This window comes from Hippocampus bargibanti, linkage group LG06 (genome assembly GCF_051943395.1).
Source record: "Hippocampus bargibanti isolate YZ-2025 linkage group LG06, ASM5194339v1, whole genome shotgun sequence".
Lineage (NCBI taxonomy): Eukaryota > Metazoa > Chordata > Actinopteri > Syngnathiformes > Syngnathidae > Hippocampus > Hippocampus bargibanti.
Window position 1 is genome coordinate 22845077 of NC_142739.1, and position 15390 is coordinate 22860466.

Here is a 15390-nt window from a genome sequence, read left to right on the forward strand (position 1 = left end):
CAATTTGATTTTTATTAGTTCAATAATGTATAGAGTCTTTGGCAAGTGAACGTCTATAAAAACCCAACAAGGATTTTCCTTAAAAAATAAAGTAAATTAAAGTAAAATACTTATTTCCTTCTGTACAGATGAACAGCAACACCAAAATAAATAAACTAAAAATGAATGTCAATGAAATAATATAATATAATATAATATAATATAATATAATATAATATAATATAATATAATATAATATATTTGCTTTTTGTACATACAATGATCTTTTTTTTCTTTTTGGACCCCCCCCCCCACCCCTTTCAAATGTGCTACTGTAGATAGCAAATTTCCCCAATAATGGGACTATTAAAGGCTTTCTGATTCAGATTGCATATCGTTACATTGATGAAATGTTTATTTTCCTCTCCATTTTAGTTTGAGCTATTTCATTAGTGTGCATGAGCTTTAATAACCTTACGGGGTCATTGATCAAAATCAGCCATGATAGGCTGCGCACTAGAAGCCTTCTGGAAAATGGATGGCTTTGATATATGAACTCAGATGACTCAGATGATGTTTGTAATTGACCTTGATAAAGGCGCCTACAATTCCTGATTCTACTTAGCTCTCAGGTGACCAATGCAATGGCGATGATACCTAAGTAATATTTTTTTACCATTTCTTCCAAGTATGCCAACGCCTTCTAGAATTAAAAAAAAGAGAGAAAACGATAGAAATAAACAGAAAAAAATACAAAAAAGGAAGGGTGCGGAGAGGTTTAACTGCTTCAATAAATCATCCTGGCCAGTCAACACTCCCTTGAGAGGAGGGACGGATTAAATTAAGCACTCCTTGGACTCTCTCTCTCTCTCTCTCTCTCTCTCTCTCTCTCTCTCTCTCTCTCTCTCTCTCTCTCTCTCTCTCTCTCTCTCTCTCTCTCTCTCTCTCTCTCTCTCTCTCTCTCTCTCTCTCTCTCTCTCTCTCTCTCTCTCTCTCTCTCTCTCTCTCTCTCTCTCTCTCTCTCTCCTTCACTCCCCGCTTATAAATGCAGTCAGCTGATCGTCAGACGACAGAATCACGGAGCAGCTCTCCTCACAATGCGGGAGAGGAGAGAAGAGAGAGGGAAGCAGCAGAACGAGAAGAGGAGCTGCAAGGGGCAGGAGGGGAATGCAATAAGCCAACGACGAGTCGCTGGGCGGACTTGAGGACTACTTCCACGGAAACCAAGGACTGGGAGGTTTCTTGGGCAAAGCTTCCATATTCCACTTTCCCCCTCCCTCTTTCTCCTCTCCTCTTCTTTCAAGACAAACGCTGATCTATTTATTCTTCATCGCACGTGAGGCTGGCGTAAAGTGGACTTGTACTTGCTTGCTGCACAGGAAGCGGAGTGAGGGGAGCTGTCCGGTGCTGAACTTGCTCCTGGAGGAGCCTGTGGTGGAATTTCGAGCACACTAAATCAAAAGAAAAAAAACCCCAAAAAACAAAAAAAATTCTTTCCAAATTAAAGACCCCCACTCAACAGTTTACCGAGTGTGCTCTCGGTGGTCACGCTGGCCACACCGGTTTGCCACGGTTGCGTGTGTGTGGACTCCTGTGCCTGAGTGCGTGTGTGCGTGTTTATCGCACCACCATGCCGAGGTCTTTCCTGGTGAAAAAGGTGAAACTGGATGATTTATCCACCGCGGATGATTTGGAGAGCGCCTACCGGCCCAGGACGGCACTCAGCCTGCGGCTACATGACAAAGGTAGGATCTCAAACAGGTGTGCGGTTACGTACACTGCAAACATGGCACGGATTGGAATGTGCTGCGGATGCAATCGCTGTTGAACAAGCAATGCATTTGTTTTTGTTTATTTTTACTGGTTTTGCCCCAAACTTCATTTCTGCATTCAAATCATTACAGTTGACACGTAGACAGCACTCAACTGCCTTGCTCACTGGCCAAACTTGGGAATCTAACCGTCTAGATTTTTTAAGCGCTCATTTGATGACTGTCCCACACTCTCCCTGCTGAGGTATTCTAAAGTTAGCAGGAAGGTCCCACTCACTCAATCCATCCTATGTTTTATTGATTTTGAGCTCCGAGTCAACAGTCCACTTCCACAACGCACTTGCTCCGACATGGGGCTAAATAAGGGGGAAAGGGTTGAACAGGGAAGACCTGGTCATTAACTCATTCACTGCCAGACGATGTGCAAAAATGTGTTCACTCCAGTGCCAGAGTTTTTGGCATTGTTACTCAAATTCCAGGACCGACAAAATATTGAGTTTTGGGACTACGTAAACATTCAATACAGCGTGAGAAACCTGAGACTCTCTTCTTTCATAACAAAAAAAAGAGTTAATTCCTAAGTTATGTACTTCTGGTGTTATATGAGCTCGGAATGGGGGCATCTGTCCTAAATACAATGCATTCCATACATATTGGTTTATGTTGCGCTTTCACAACAACTGAAGCTGTAAAAAAGTGCTAATATGAAAAAAAAGAGAAACACTGCCCCCTTGTGGAAAAGAAAATACATTGTCAGAGGCCATGACCAGCACTTTATCGGCACCCAAACATGAAAAAACAAAACCTGAACAAATTCAGGAATGGCACTCTACGTCATATTTTAAATTACCGAATAAATCTGTGAATGGCAGTGAATGAATTAATAGCAACAAACATTTTAACTTCAGATCTAGTGGATCGTTTTGAGTCCAGATTTAAAAAAAAATACTCAACAGGCTTCTCGCGACCGTGATAGTTAAGATGCGTGTGATCAGAGAGCAATGAATTCGAGGTTTACAAATGAGACTTATAAAACCCTCTCAACTTGTATGACTTGGGATTTGAACAACATTTTTAGCAAACAATGTTGCGTGGCTTCATATGTCTTTGAAAACATCGTCATGCATGACGTCACAATAAGCCTGCATAATTGCGCAGGAGCTCATTTTAGTGAACATGAAAGGATTAGAAGTAAAACGTGATGAAGAATGGAGTACAGCGATTATTAGTATGAATGATAAGGTGGACTGTTTTGTTCTTTCCATTTTTTTAATTACCGTAAAATCTGATGTATAAGGTGCACCAGAGTATAAGGCACACCCCCAAAGAAAATTGTATTTTCATTTTTTTTCCATATATAAAACTTTTCCAAATATAATATAGAAATACATTGAAGTTTTACAAATATAAGGCACAGCACTTTATAAGGTGCTACAGCGAGGCTGGGGTTACGTACGACTTCTTCTACAGGGGGAAATGGAGTCTGAGGCTGCTGACAGTAATTACAAGACCTGTTGTGGCTCGATATTACTTCACATATAAGGCGGCCCTGCATATCAGGCGCACGGTCATCTTTCGAAAAAAATCAAGGCTTTTGGGTGAGCCTTATACACATTTTAAACATTGGTAAAGCTCATTCTACCCTTGAACAATTTCAACCTCTTAAAATGTTTCCCTGTTAGGTAATTTGTTTGTGTGGTGTTTATGTAAACTCCTGTGCTCTAATATATTCACATGCTTTCATAGCACATATGTCTGCAAAGCATGTGTGAATAAAACAGTCTCTGTTTCCAATAATAGCAACAAATAAAATACATTTCTGTTGTATCAAGTATCCTGCTCGGAACCAGGATAGAAGACTGTTAGCTAATTTTACACTTGTCATTAATATGGTTCAAAGTTCAGTTCATGAAGGCTCTATGATGCAGATAGATTGACTCAGGGACAAATTTACCCCATGCTATTCCTCAGAATGAGAATCAGAATCATCGTTTTTGCCAAGTATGTAGAACACACAAGGAATTTGTTTCCGGTAGAACACGGTAGAATTCCTCCAAGCAATTGTTCATCTTTGTGTAATTTATGATTTGTGCACTCTCGAGGACTTACACACTGCAAGAATCCAAACAACGGAGGGGAAAATCCTCCTGGACCCTCCGCACCCTGCCCACCACCTTTTCCAGCTACTCCCCTCAGGCAGGCGCTACCAAGTCCAGCAGACATTTAAATAGCTTCTTCCCCCTGTCGCCATTAACTGTCAAAACAATAACCCAAATATGATTGTATAGTGCCTCTTTGCAATTTTCTATGATGATATTAGTGCAGCGTGTTCTACCGGAGAAAAATTCCTTGTGTCTTCTTCATACTTGGCAATAAAGATGATTCAGATTCTATGGATTGGATTAGCCTTGATTAGTCTCTCAGTGGAGAAATTGACATTTCACAGCAGCAAAGTTATGAAAGAAAGAGGAAAGGAAATACAAATAAATAAATAATAATAATAATAATAATAATAATAATAATAATAATAATAATAATATTCATTTCTAAGCGCTTTTCAAAACTGTCTAGGTCACTTTATAGTCACAGGACAAGATTTTCTGTGGGTGAGCAGCGGCAGCCACACGCACTAGCTTGCACTCAACCTGGAAGTAACTCAAATATATAGAAATCTAGCTAGCGAGCTAATAGATAGTTACTGATAGCCACTAGATTGCCAGCTAGATAGCCTGCCAGCCAGCCAGACAGTTAAAAGATTGCTATCAGATACCCATTAGATAGCCAGCTACATAGATAATAGATAGCTAGCCAGATAGCCAGCCAGCCAACAGATAGCAAATAAGATAGCTCAGAGAAAGAAGTAGAAAAATGAAATACAGGAGCTGTTGTAAAGGCAGCCACTCTCGCGGCGCCATCTTGAAGTCAAAACAACAAATAATATGAGAACAGAAAGACACAGTCATTCAACCTAAAGCACTTTCTGCACCCTCTTTGTTGTATGAAGCAGTTCTAGATGAAAGATGAGAGGAATCCTTTTCACCAGTGCTTCAGCGATGTCATGGTGAAATATGCAAGTCTGCTACAAGCTAAATTTTGAAAGCAAACACGAAGCAGTAGCCTCCATTGACGAAAAGAAATTGTCCCACATCTCCTGTCCCGATGTAAATCCGCTTCAATTCCAAGCAGCGGCAGTTCCACATACGCATTGGCACTTTACGCTGACACTCATATCTTCTAATCGTGGGCTCCTCAAGCCATTCACCAATACAGCCGCAGACTGTCCAACAGCACCATACGCTCCCTACAAATAAATCCCATCCCAAGTAAAATGATCACACAGAAGGATCAATTGAGTTTCATTATGCGCTATGTGTTTATATCACCGTTAAATGCAGCTCATGTTATTTATGTGTGCTTGTCCACCTCATTGCTGTACATCCTCCGGCAACAGCGTGATTCATTGTTGTTGCACTGTGAACTTCAATACACCCATGAAACAGACATCTCTGTGCTTCCTCTCCCAGCCTCCACTGAGGCGCCACTGACACGCTGTTGCATCAGCGTGTGCTTCCCGCGCCTGACCCTCACTTGTGTTAGCGCGTTGGTAAAGATAGAAAAAAAAAAAATCTGTCAGTGGCGTATTCATCACGTCGAGGCTAACAAGCCCTGTGTGGCTTCACACGCGACCTGTAGTCCTCCGCTTCTAGTTCTTACGCCCTTTCTCCATCATTCAAAAGCTCGACGTGGACGGAACCGCTCACTGCAATGCAGGATTTGGCACCGTCGCGCGTTAGCAGCAACTTTCTGCTCGGATGAAGCAGAGTTGCGAATAATTGATATCCCACTTGTGTTGCTTTGTGCGCAATGGGGAAGACTCGGATAGGAGGGACACACGACTGATAGAGAGTAGGGATGCTGAAAATGCTGCTACCTCAGATGATTAACGGTGAAACTAAAATAAAACGACATCATGCTGAGTATCAACAGTAAAAAAATAAAAAATAATATTCGCCCTTCACAGCTTTTGGGATTGAATTTGTTAAGTCACTACACGAAAGTTGAATTGGTTGTAAATTCCCAAAACATGCACACAAGGTGACTTAATCCCATATACTCACATATCATCGCTAAAAGAATCAATGAAATGGTGGATCAAAACCCACAGGCCCATTAATAAATCATTCACTGCCCGATGAAAAATGTGTAAAAATGTGTCCAGTCCAGTGCCAGGGTTTTTGTCATTTTCACTCAAATTGCAGGACCCACAGAATATTGAGTTTTAGGACTACATCAACATTCATTTCAGCGTAAAAAAAAATCTTAGAAAAATCTTCGACTCTCTTCTTTCATCAGAAAAAAACAGTTATTTCTTAAATTATATGGGTGTGGAGTTATATAATAATATAACAATAATACAATGTAATACATACATATTGGTTTATACAGTGCTTTAACAACAGCTGAAGCTGGAACAAAGTGCTAATATGGAAAAAAAGGGAAATGCAGCCCTCTTGTGGAAGGGAAAAAACATTACCAGATGCTATGGCCAGGTCTTTATCAGCACCCAAACATGAAAAAACAAAACCAGAATAAATGCAGGAATGCCACTCTAGGTCATATTTTCAATTCCAGAATAAATTTGTGACTGGCAGTGAGTGAGATAAAGAATTGTACACTGCAAGAACCAAGAAAATGGCATGGAGAATCCCATTGGACCCCTGGCATCCTGCCCACAACCTATTCTAGCGCTTTAACTACAGCTGAAGCTGTACCAAGTCCTAACATGGAAAAAATAGAAATGCTGCCTCTTTGTGGAAAGGAAAAACACTGCAAGAGGTCTGGCCATAGCTTTATCGGCAGTCCCTGCAAGAAATCCCAAAACCCGAACAAATTCAGGAATGTCTAAGTCATATTTTCAATTCCCGAATAAATTCGTGAATGGCAGTGAATGAGTTAATGATCTATGGACTGTTTAGTACAGAGGTGTCAAAGTCATTTTTTTGCTACGGGCCACATTGTAGTTACAGTTTCCTCTCGGTGGCCGTTATGACTAACTTGTTTTCAAATTTTAAACGAGAAAAATGACTGTTCTTGTGGTTTACATGTGACAACTTGAAATTTAAATTCGGACATCATGGAACTTCACAAGTTTGATTTGCTTTCGGGGGGCGAATAAAATTATGTGGCGGCCCAGATTTGGCCCCCGGGCCTTGACTTTGACACCTGTGATTTAGTATGACACAAACACGATCAACTCCCACTTTCACCCTCATGTATGATATCCACAAGTACTCAAATATACGCAATGGTCTTGGACTAATTGTGCGTAGAAAGTTGAGAGTGCCTCTGACAACCACGCAGGTTAAGTGCACAGTCATCAGTCCGAGCTGTAGGTTTAATGTTTCATCCTGTATGTTGAAGGAGACGCGGATGTCTCAGCATGAACATGATGTGTTATTGGAATAATGCCTCCCAATCAACAACATGTAGTTAAAGGACAACCGAGACCCTTTTTTGTTTCCTAGCTGACATCAGAAAAACGTTTAATAGCATCTAAAATACCCAAAACACGCAGGATGATATTTTTAGTCAGATGCAAAACACCAAAGCCAGCTAGTTAATAGATAGCTATTAGATAGCTAGCTAGCTAACGAGCTAGCTAATAAATAGCTAGCTAGATAGCTAGCCAGCCAGCTAGACAGATAATTGATAGCTACTAGATAGCCAGCCAGAATGTAGACAGTTTATCGCGCATGTGCATGTTATGCCTATTTCAATCCGACCGTAGGGACCGATATAAAAATAAATAAAAATACATGTTTCTATTGTAATCCCCCTCAGCGTGACAAATGATGCGCACAGTCGCTGGTATAGCAATTTGGTCTTTTAATAACAAAACGTAGTACAGTGAGACCTCAACTTACAAACACCTTATCTTACAAACTTTTCGTCTTAAGGACGTCAAATTTATGAAAATTAAACCTTATAATAAGCACTATTTTCATAATACACACCCACCACGGCTGGCGGAGTGATCTTCGGCGGAAGCACACGACCGAACAGCGCTCAAGCCGGCGCTACTTTCCACACCCCCTCTCATTGAATGCACACGTCCATCGCCTCTGAGGAGCTTTTTGCTGATAATTTTACTATGATGGGACCGAAAAAAAAACACCACAGGCTCGTGTTCAGCCCAAGAAGACACAAAATAAAATCACCGTCGCTGAGAAGAAGGAGATAATTGAAAAACGCGAACGACGTGTGCGTTTGTGTGATTTAGTGGCCGAGCACGGCTATGCCAAGTCAACCATTGATGTGCAGGTTTTTACCGAACAGTTGCATCCAGAAAAGACTGGCTATGACAATCATCAACATAATGAACGATAATGTGATGTCTCAGCTTTGTAAGACCTTACAAGTCAGAAAGCAACAGGTGTCAATTAAGAGGTTTTTATTCAGCAAAAATGATGAGGAGTCTCCAAAGAAAAAAGAAGAGAAGCCACACCAGAGGTTAAGTTACCAACAGTCCTTATGGAAAGTGACTCTCCTTACATAAGCCATCAACGACCATCAAAAAGGTAAATAAAACTTTATTTTACAGCACAGTTTATTTCTTTAATTACAGTCCTCATGTAATGTGCCTCCCTTTGTGACTGTATGATACAATGCAGTGTATTTATTTCATTACAATACAATAGCACATTTATTATACATAGAATAAGGTATGTATGCTGTGTGTAGTTTTAAGGCATATTTAGTTAAAAACTATATTTTATGGAAACCCGAGAACGGATTATTCCCATTTTAATGCTTTCCTAAGGGATTTTTTTTTTGAGATACACACTTTTCGCCTTACACACTCTGTCTGGGAACCAATTAAGTTTGTAAGTTGAGGTCTCACTGTAGTAGTTGTCATACAAACAGGAGCTGTTGTTACGCCACAACTCACGCGCAGTCATTCTACTCAGGCACTCACTTGGACTCCTCGTTGTGGGGTTCTTCGTTCTCTCAGTGACGTCACACCTCCCCGACAAGCCCAGCCTTCCAAGCCTTCAAACATGCACAACACAACCACCGGACGTGACAATATGATTGAGGATTACTTTTGCTGGTTAACCATGACAATAGTAGCGATTGGCGCTAGCATTGTCGTTTGCTACCAGCAGTTGAGACCAACTGGAGTTGAGCCAAAATTGTCTTTGTAAGATCCGTTTGCAATTATTTTTTTCCCATATAAAAGTTGTAGTATGCCATACATTATTTGAAATGATAAAAAAAAACATCAAATACAGGGAAAACATATACGTTGACAAGTGTGTGGATGCAGATTTGGACTTGCCTTTTATCAATTTGACGCAATTGTGTGTCAATCATAATCTGCTTCATGCTACATAATTCCTAGCTGATGTTGTGCACAGTGTCATAATTTTGATTTTAGTTTGAAGATGTTGGTTTCCCACTTCAAGAAACTAAGGAAGAAAAGCATTTTGCATTGAACGCAGTAGCCTGAATGATACAAAAAATATGTCAAAAGAAAAAAAAACATACTGGTGTAACAAAATGGAGACTACTCAGAACAATATTCTACAATTGCTCAGAAGATAGGAAAAAAAAATAGTTGCCGGAAGTGGAGAATGCTAATTTTCCAACCTTTATTGGGCCAAGGCAGACATTTTACATTCCAAAAATCCGAACTAACAAAAATGATACAAAATGTACCAGTACTGAATTTGTAATGATATTGTCTCCATTTTTTGGAGCTGCCTCCCTCCGGTCAAACCACATGTAAGTGTATGAAGACAAATTTTGCGTCGTGGTTGTCAATGTATTCCATTCACAAATAAGAATAGCATTGGGCCATTCCTCGGAATATCGCAACATCCTGTCACCACCAAATAAGGAGGTTCTTGCAGTTAATACAGTGTAATTATACTTTGCCAGTGGCAATTTAATCTGCTTTTGCAATTCTAAGATGTGATATGCTTCCACTATTGTTATTTTGAAGAAGTCAAACCATCCAAAAATATTTAGAATATTTTTTTTTTGTATCGACCACACCTAACAAAATGGCCGACCTGCCATATGGCTAAAAAGTGGTAGATTTATTTGCTTATTTTATTTGCTAGTAGTCCAGAAAGAGAATCTTAACCAGGAAGTCACATTTGGAGTCGCGGAGGTGTATAAAACACGGACAATTTCAGGGTCAATCATTTTCAGCAACACACCTGATCGTCTTAGAATATGATTTACTGTATGTTCCGGTGTATAAGGTGCACCCAAAATCCTTGATTTTTTTTCAAAAGATGACCCTGCGCCTTATACGCAGGTGCGCCTCATATGTGAAGTAATATTGAGCCACAACACGTCTGCAACTACTGTCAGCCGCTAACCACTGCATTTTCCCTTGTAGAAGAAGTCGTGCATAACCCTAGCTTCTACTGTAGCGCTTTATAATGTGGTGTGCCTTATATTTGGAATATTTTGTTTCATATATTTTATTTTTTGAAAATACACCATTCATTTGGGGTGCGCCTTATACTCAAGTGCGCCTCTTACACCAGAAAATACGGTAACCTGAGCCCCCTTTGTGTATTTTTCCCCTTTTTGGTATTTTTTTTAAAATCATACCAAATCTATTTGATTATTATTTTTTTAAATTATTTTTGGATGACTTTTTTCATTCATTGAAGGTGCGCCTCATATTCTGGTGCGCTTGACAAATAGAAAAAGTTTGAAAATACACCAATCATTTAGGGTGTGCCTTACACTCCGGTGAGCCTTATACACCGAAAAATACGGTAATATTGATAATGTGATATTTAACAGGTACTTTTTTAAAAAATGACATTTTTTTAACTGGTGAAAGCCGCCTTCTATTCTGGTGCGCCTTATACACCGGAAAATACGGTAATATTGATATTGTGATATTTAACAGGTACTTAAAAAACATTTTTTAGGTGCCGAAAGCCACCTTATACTCTGGTGCGCCTTATACACTGGAAAATACAGTAATATTGATATTGTGATATTTAACGGGTACTTAAAAGAATACATTTTTTTTAGCTGCCGAAAGCCGCATTATACTCCGGTGCGCCTTATACACCAGAAAATGGGGTAATTGTAATTGTTGGGTTCTAATTCTTGTTTCTCATCTGGTTCGGTGATGAAATGTCAGCGAGGACGTTAGATGGTGAACAAAAAGCTACTTTATTCTAGTGAAACAAAAGGAGCACGTCTCGTCGGAGCGGGGAGCCAAGAGCACACACAGAAGAGCAAGAAGAACAAAAAGAAAAAGCACAAAGCCCGCCTGCTCAGACTAGTTTTGAAAGTACACAGCAGCGATCTGTCATCCAATCAGCTACAGCCAAGTATTGGAAGTCACACAGCAGCGATCTGTTGTCCAATCAGCTACGGACAAGTATTTTGGGAGGACATTTAAACTGAAAGTTGATACTTGTTACATTCTGCTTTCACAACTATTCAACTAATAAGCTTCATAAATCCACGTAGACTAAACTGAACATGCAATAACATAATATGTACAAAGCTAAACATGGAATAACATAATATGTTTACTAATCGAAGCATGAATTAACATAATATGTTTACTAATGTGCATAAGCACTCAGTATCAGTAATATTGTGATATTTAACAGGTACTTTAAAAAACAACATTTTTTTCCTGCTGAAATCCGCCTTATACTCTGGTGCGCCTTATAGCCCAGAAAATACGGTACTGGAAACTTGGTTGACCGGCTCCTACAGATTGTATGACTGGGAAAGCGCCACTAAGGAGTCACGGGAGGGTCTAAAAAAAGTACATTTCTTGTCTTTGCGTTATTTTCTTCTTCTTTTTTTTCCATAAAGTCATGATTTCATCATATCACAAATCGTCATCAAGTGGACTCAGACGGCTGTCATCAACCCTTAGAAAAAAATCTAAAGCGCATTGTTTTCTTTTTGCCTGACAGCTGGCTACATCAGCGACTACATCAGCCCGTCGGTATACGACGGCGAGAGCGACGGCGGGATCAAGGTTCCCTCGCCGGACCCCCTCTACGACGGCATCCACAGCGACTACGGAGCCCCGGACTCTGAGTCCCCCGACAGCCCGGGTTCCGAGCTCACCGACGGCTACATCAACGGCGACGCGGCGGTCAGCGACGGCTACTCGGTGGACGCCTTTTACATCACGGATGGCCGCTCCAGGAGGAAAGCCATGGGGAGCTCTCACACCATCCAGAGGCACACGTGCAACGAATGCGGCAAGACCTACGCCACCTCGTCCAATCTGAGCAGACACAAACAGACGCACCGCTCGCTCGATAGCAAGCTAGCCAAAAAATGTCCCACCTGCGGCAAGGTGTACGTGTCCATGCCCGCCATGGCCATGCACCTGCTCACGCACGACCTCAAACACAAATGCGACGTGTGCGGCAAAGCCTTCAGCAGGCCGTGGCTTTTACAGGGCCACATGCGCTCGCACACGGGCGAGAAACCCTTCGGCTGCGCCCATTGCGGGAAAGCCTTCGCGGACCGCTCGAACTTGCGAGCTCACATGCAGACGCATTCGGCCTTCAAGCACTTTAAGTGCAAACGATGCAACAAGACCTTCGCGCTCAAGAGTTACCTGAACAAGCACTACGAGTCGGCTTGCTTCAAAGGCCCCTTTTCTCCTCTTGGGCCACTGGATGCATGACCGTTTGAACCACTTACAAAAAAAAAAAAAATAAAATCGCCATTTTCCCGACAAACGGACATAAACCAACAATTTTGTGTTGCGACTTGGCTTTTGCTTCCTTGCTCACATTCTGCAACTCGCTTTCCCCCGCAGCCAATTAAAGGTGATGATGATAGCACAATTTCTCTCCTCGCGATGATGGATGGAACTGTTTTACGCATGCAAAAACTGTTGACTTTTTCTCCCCGTTCTGGATAGGGATCATAACAACCCAAACATGGCTTTTATCTGGCGTGGAGATGCTTTTCAGACTTTCACGAGGATGACAATAGCGACAGAGAGCTAACGCCTGTTGACTTCCTCTCTGCACTACCATGCGTAGGAAGAGTTTTTTTTAGGATTTTTGAAGTATAACCTAATAATTATAGTAATAACAATGATAATAATGCTAATGTTTTTTTTCTGCACCAAGTGACCATATTCTCTCCACTACTGAGGTAGAAAAAAACACCACATATTTATTTATTTATTTATTTACGGATCTATTCATTTACCTATTTATTCATTTACATATCTATTCATATATTTCTTTATTTATTTGTTTCTTTATTTCTTTACTTCTTTATTTTTTATTAATTTATTTATGTATTATTAATTATTTATTTAAGCATTTTGTTATTTATTTACTTAGTTTTAGGTATTTATTTATTTCACTATTTACAAGTTAATGATTTGTCAAATACTTTTTTATGTTGCACTTTAGTTTTTATTTACTATTTCTACCACAACAGGCCAAAGCTTATGCTACTTTATTTATTTATTTATTTTACTATTTATTTATTTTAATATTTATGGATTTATGTATTGTTTTATTCTTCTTTTATTATATTTCTTTATTTTTTTATAAAGGTTATTTGCAAGCGAAAAAAATAACCTATGCCAACATCATGTATTTATTTATTTGTTTATTCATGTATTCACGTATTCGTGTATTTATGTATTCATGTATTTATTTATTTACTTGTTTATTTATTAATTTATTTATTTATTCATTCGTTTTCTTTTCTTTGATTATATTTCTTTATTTTTTTAATCAAGGTTAGTTGCATGCAAAAACATTAACCTATGCTAACATCATTTAATGTATTTATTTATTTTATTTTATTCATTCATTTTCTTTTTTGATTATATTTCTTTATTTTTATCATGAAAAAAATTAGCCTATGCCAACATCATTTAAAGATTCGTATTTGTTCTATATATTTATTTATTTATTTATTTATTTATGGGCAGAAATGTAATAGAAGAGGGCAATATTTTTCTCTTGAAACCTCCGCCGAATTTTTCCAAAGCAATAATCACACTAATGCATGGTATTTTATGATGAACCTATGAAGTATTACCAATTACTGTACATGTATAGCAGTTTAAAAAAAATCAGGTATGTTTTACTTCATTGATAGTTATCAACAACAACAAAAAAAGACAAACATTGCAGACATCAGGGAACACGCCAATGTAGTGTTAGCAAAACAAAAAGAAAACAAAAAAGTATTTCCTCTTGTTATGCACTGCCTGCCTCTTAGTGAGTAGAACTAATGTAGGATTTTGCGGTGGAGTGTGGGGAAAGGAGCTGGGATCAGCGACTTGCTGGATTCGGGGCCTGTTGTTCCTTTCAATCCTGGACAAATAAATGCGTGTAACGCCGCTCATCAAAAATTCAAACCGAGGTATAAGACTGCAGTAGACGCTGTGACGTGGAGGGGCGTCCAATTTGCCAAGTGTTCAACTTGAAATGCAATGCATTATTCAACCACACATCAAGTGTGCATTCTTAGACCGCGGAAAAAAAGTGTGCACTTACGGCTGGATGGCCTGGCACCATCACGGTTACACCCCCTCCTTCCTCACCCACGCATACTGTACTGTACATTATTCTGCCATTCATTTCGATTGAGCCGACCAACAGGAATAACCCGCAAATCATATAACGTCTCTGAACAATACAAGGCAAGAATGTTGATCTGTATGACTGATAACAGTGCGGCCGAACCCAGCTCTCTAAAACCTTCCCAAAAACCATCCACTGTAGATTCCTGAAGCTTCCCTGGAGACGCTCGCAGGACATGCACAACTGCACCAAAACATTTGTGCTCAGTAATGACAAATTGTTGTCACGTAACGACGAAAAGACTCTTACATACTCGCAGCGACCTGAAGAGAACATCTGTGTTGTCTGATTGAACTGATTGCACCCCCAGTCAAGCTCTGAACAATTGGAAATACGAGGTTTACTATGAACAAGTGATTCTGCAAAAAAAAAAAGATAATTGCGGCAGTTCCACGGGCGTGTGTAACCTTTATTTAAATACACTTTGAGATGAAGATCCCGAGTTTAATCAGGAGATTATTCAATAGTGATTCGCCTGCTACCGTGCATTATTTTAGGGTGACGAGGACAAAAAAAACGAGTTTGCACTGAACATGCACTTATGCTCTACTTTTACCTTCATCTCTGATAGCAATGAACAGCTCTTGTATCAAAACAAACGCTTCTGAGAATGTTTTGAAGGCGGCGATTTTGTCAAAAGTGTGTTATGTTGCAGCCCGTCGATCTAATCTTGAGCTCTTTGAAAAATGAGTCTCGATAGCTGAAATATTTTTATCCGGTAATGTGGAAATGTTTGTTGACGGTGAAATCGATGCAATATCATCAAGGAGCTTAATAGCAGATAAGAAGTGAGAGAAGCGTATGAAGAACATGCACAGGAATTGTTCAAGCTAGAGAAATACAATCCTCAATCTCTCTTGTTTGATTGGGAGAATAAACAGTATGTTACACTCCAGTCCTCTAGGTGGCGGTCAAGAGTATTTCAAGACTAAACAAAATAACGCTTATCATGATTGTGATTCTATAGACAGAGAAAATAAATAAATACCTTATATCCCAAAATATTA

At 39.7% G+C, this 15390-nt stretch overlaps 1 protein-coding gene and 1 long non-coding RNA gene across 2 annotated transcripts in view; one reads left to right on the forward strand and one right to left on the reverse strand.

Moving 5' to 3' along the window:
- Nucleotides 1-15390, reverse strand: part of LOC148896834 (uncharacterized) — a 138302-nt gene that overhangs the window by 14018 nt on the left and 108894 nt on the right. The gene's annotated exons all lie outside the window — the stretch shown is intronic.
- Nucleotides 1071-13173, forward strand: LOC148896835 (transcriptional repressor scratch 1-like). The gene is made up of 2 exons (XM_088998655.1): nucleotides 1071-1724; nucleotides 11723-13173. The coding sequence occupies exons 1-2, from the start codon at nucleotides 1610-1612 to the stop codon at nucleotides 12448-12450; spliced, it is 843 nt and encodes a 280-aa protein (XP_088854781.1). The 5' UTR covers nucleotides 1071-1609; the 3' UTR covers nucleotides 12451-13173.

Coding starts and splice junctions, on each gene's coding strand:
- LOC148896835 (XM_088998655.1), top strand. CDS start 1,610: ATGCCGAGGTCTTTCCTGGTGAAAAAGGTGAAACTGGATGATTTATCC. Junction 1,725..11,722: donor CCTGCGGCTACATGACAAAG/GTAGGATCTCAA, acceptor TTTGCCTGACAG/CTGGCTACATCAGCGACTAC.